Source organism: Propithecus coquereli, unplaced genomic scaffold (assembly GCF_000956105.1).
Source record: "Propithecus coquereli isolate 6110/MARCELLA unplaced genomic scaffold, Pcoq_1.0 Scaffold90, whole genome shotgun sequence".
Lineage (NCBI taxonomy): Eukaryota > Metazoa > Chordata > Mammalia > Primates > Indriidae > Propithecus > Propithecus coquereli.
The window spans coordinates 2,419,566-2,421,662 of record NW_012155285.1 but is presented as its reverse complement, the minus strand read 5'-3'; the positions used below and the strand labels follow the sequence as shown (position 1 = coordinate 2,421,662).

Here is a 2,097-nt window from a genome sequence, read left to right as displayed (position 1 = left end):
AAGAAGATGAACTAACTTAACATGGCCACAACGAAGTTGGGTTTCCAGATAAAGAAGTTTGACCCCAGCACCCACAATATAATCCCCCTTTGTGATGTTCTCGAAAATGCTCGCTAAGGTGAAGAAAAGGTGGGGAGGGGCTGGGTCACAGAGAAGACTTTCTGACCTCATGCCTACATCTTTTTCATTTAATTATAAAGCTGTAATTTAGAGCTGATTTTAACCTGGGGAGGGAAAAGCAATTATTTCATAGCTGAAGCCTCTTTTGCTCATATCAGCTCACCACCTAGAAAGCTATTTAAAGCTGACTCTCTAAATCGCTACACACAGGGAATTATATCACACCTGATGTGTAGAGCCCTTTGGCAGTTCCATAGATATCACCATTATCATCTCTTTTCTGATAAGACACATCAGTCTTGTTGCTGTGCCCTCACTCATTTTTATTCCCAGACTTGATCTTCTCTGCGAGAACATATGCGCACACACACACACACACACACACACACACACCATGCACACACCATTTTCTAGACCTTTTATGTATAACTGGGAGAAAACTTACAAGAAGGGATAATCTTGACTGAATATGCTCATTAATCATTTTTGCCAGAGCTGAAAAAAATTAGAGGATACATCTAATTGGCAGCAGGAAGGTTTTAGTTTATATAGAGGTAGGGGAATGGAATATATTCTGTGCAAAAACTCCGAAATAAGTTAATTAATAAAGTTTACTTAAGAAGTTCTTTGAGGTTAGGATATATCATTGGTTCTCGGAATTTTCATCTCATAATATTCACATCACTATCATCAACTTGAGGATGCCATAAACATAAACCACGAAGTTTTGTCTGAAGTAGGTCTTGGATCTTCTTAACTTTGTCTCTCATAATCCTCTCATAATCCCTGACCTACCATTTTTGAAGAATCTGAGTAGAGAATCCCAATGTTGTGTTATTTAAAAACACTTGATAGCATTAAATTAAATGGGAAGATGGTTTGGTCATTCCATAATTTCCCAAAAGGCCCATTAACATGAAACAGACATAACCCCAGGTAAAATTTTACGTAATAACATAGACACGCCAATGCAAAATTCAAACAGATTTTCACCTGAGAATTCAAGAAATATACTACCTTGCCCCAAACCGGTAAGAATCCGATTACCACAAGGATGGATAGTTACCCATGGCGAAGAACGGGATTCCCAGCAGGGTGGAGTTGTACTTTCCATCAGTGATGAAGAAGATCCCTGCTGCCGTGATGATGGAGATGCACACTGTGAGTACCCCCAGGAGGCCCAGGAAGGGCTTACTGCGCAAGCAGTCCTTCATGGAGCTGGAAAGGGTGGCTGTGGTCAGGATCAACACAAGGCTCACCAGGACTTTGCTTCTGGCCATGATGCTGGTCTTATGAAAGTCTCTCCAGAGGCTAAAGGATGCTAAAGAGTAGAGCTGGAGGTCTTGATGCTCCTCCTGGAGCTTCCTCATAAGCTTAGAGAACTCATTCTCCCACTTCTCCCCTATGAGGTCTTGGGTGGCAGAGCCATAGGTCTGGAGGTAGTAGGTGATTTGAATGGCTCTGGCTGACTTGACCCGCTGGTCCTTGCTGTTTGGTACTTCCACTACCCCGCCCAGTTGGTGTCCAATAAAACCGTTCCTCCCATCCTTGAAAACAGAAAAAGGGGAGACTTAATTTACCAGAAGGATGCACATTCCAGGGAACAGATTCTTACTCTAAGTGAAGAAGCTCAAAGAAGGAAGAAATAGGTGCTAGTGGTTGTGAAACTGATGTGGGTGGAGAGGCAAGTTAGCATTTTATATTCAACATTTAGAGCTACATGGGATACCATGCATGATGATCAGGATTAAAAAAGATGCAAAGAGTATTATGAAGCTACACGAGAATTGCCACATGCATAGAAAGATGTAGATAAATATTTTGATTTCATCCATACCCTCATTCCCACTGTTTCCTTCTGTAGCAATCTATTATAACTCATTAATGCAGGATCAAGTTTTATGATTGGGTTTCAGCCAAAAATGAAGCATGGCATGAACTGACAACATTTCAAAAATTAAAATAATTATTCTATAA

At 40.8% G+C, this 2,097-nt stretch overlaps 1 protein-coding gene across 1 annotated transcript in view; it reads right to left on the bottom strand.

Annotated features, from left to right (window-relative positions):
* The window catches only part of PTCHD4 (patched domain containing 4), a 283,263-nt gene that overhangs the window by 177,350 nt on the left and 103,816 nt on the right, over positions 1–2,097 (bottom strand). The window contains exon 2 of the mRNA XM_012664669.1: positions 1,187–1,667. Coding sequence (XP_012520123.1) covers positions 1,187–1,667 — 481 coding nt within the window. The remainder of the gene's footprint in view (positions 1–1,186; positions 1,668–2,097) is intronic.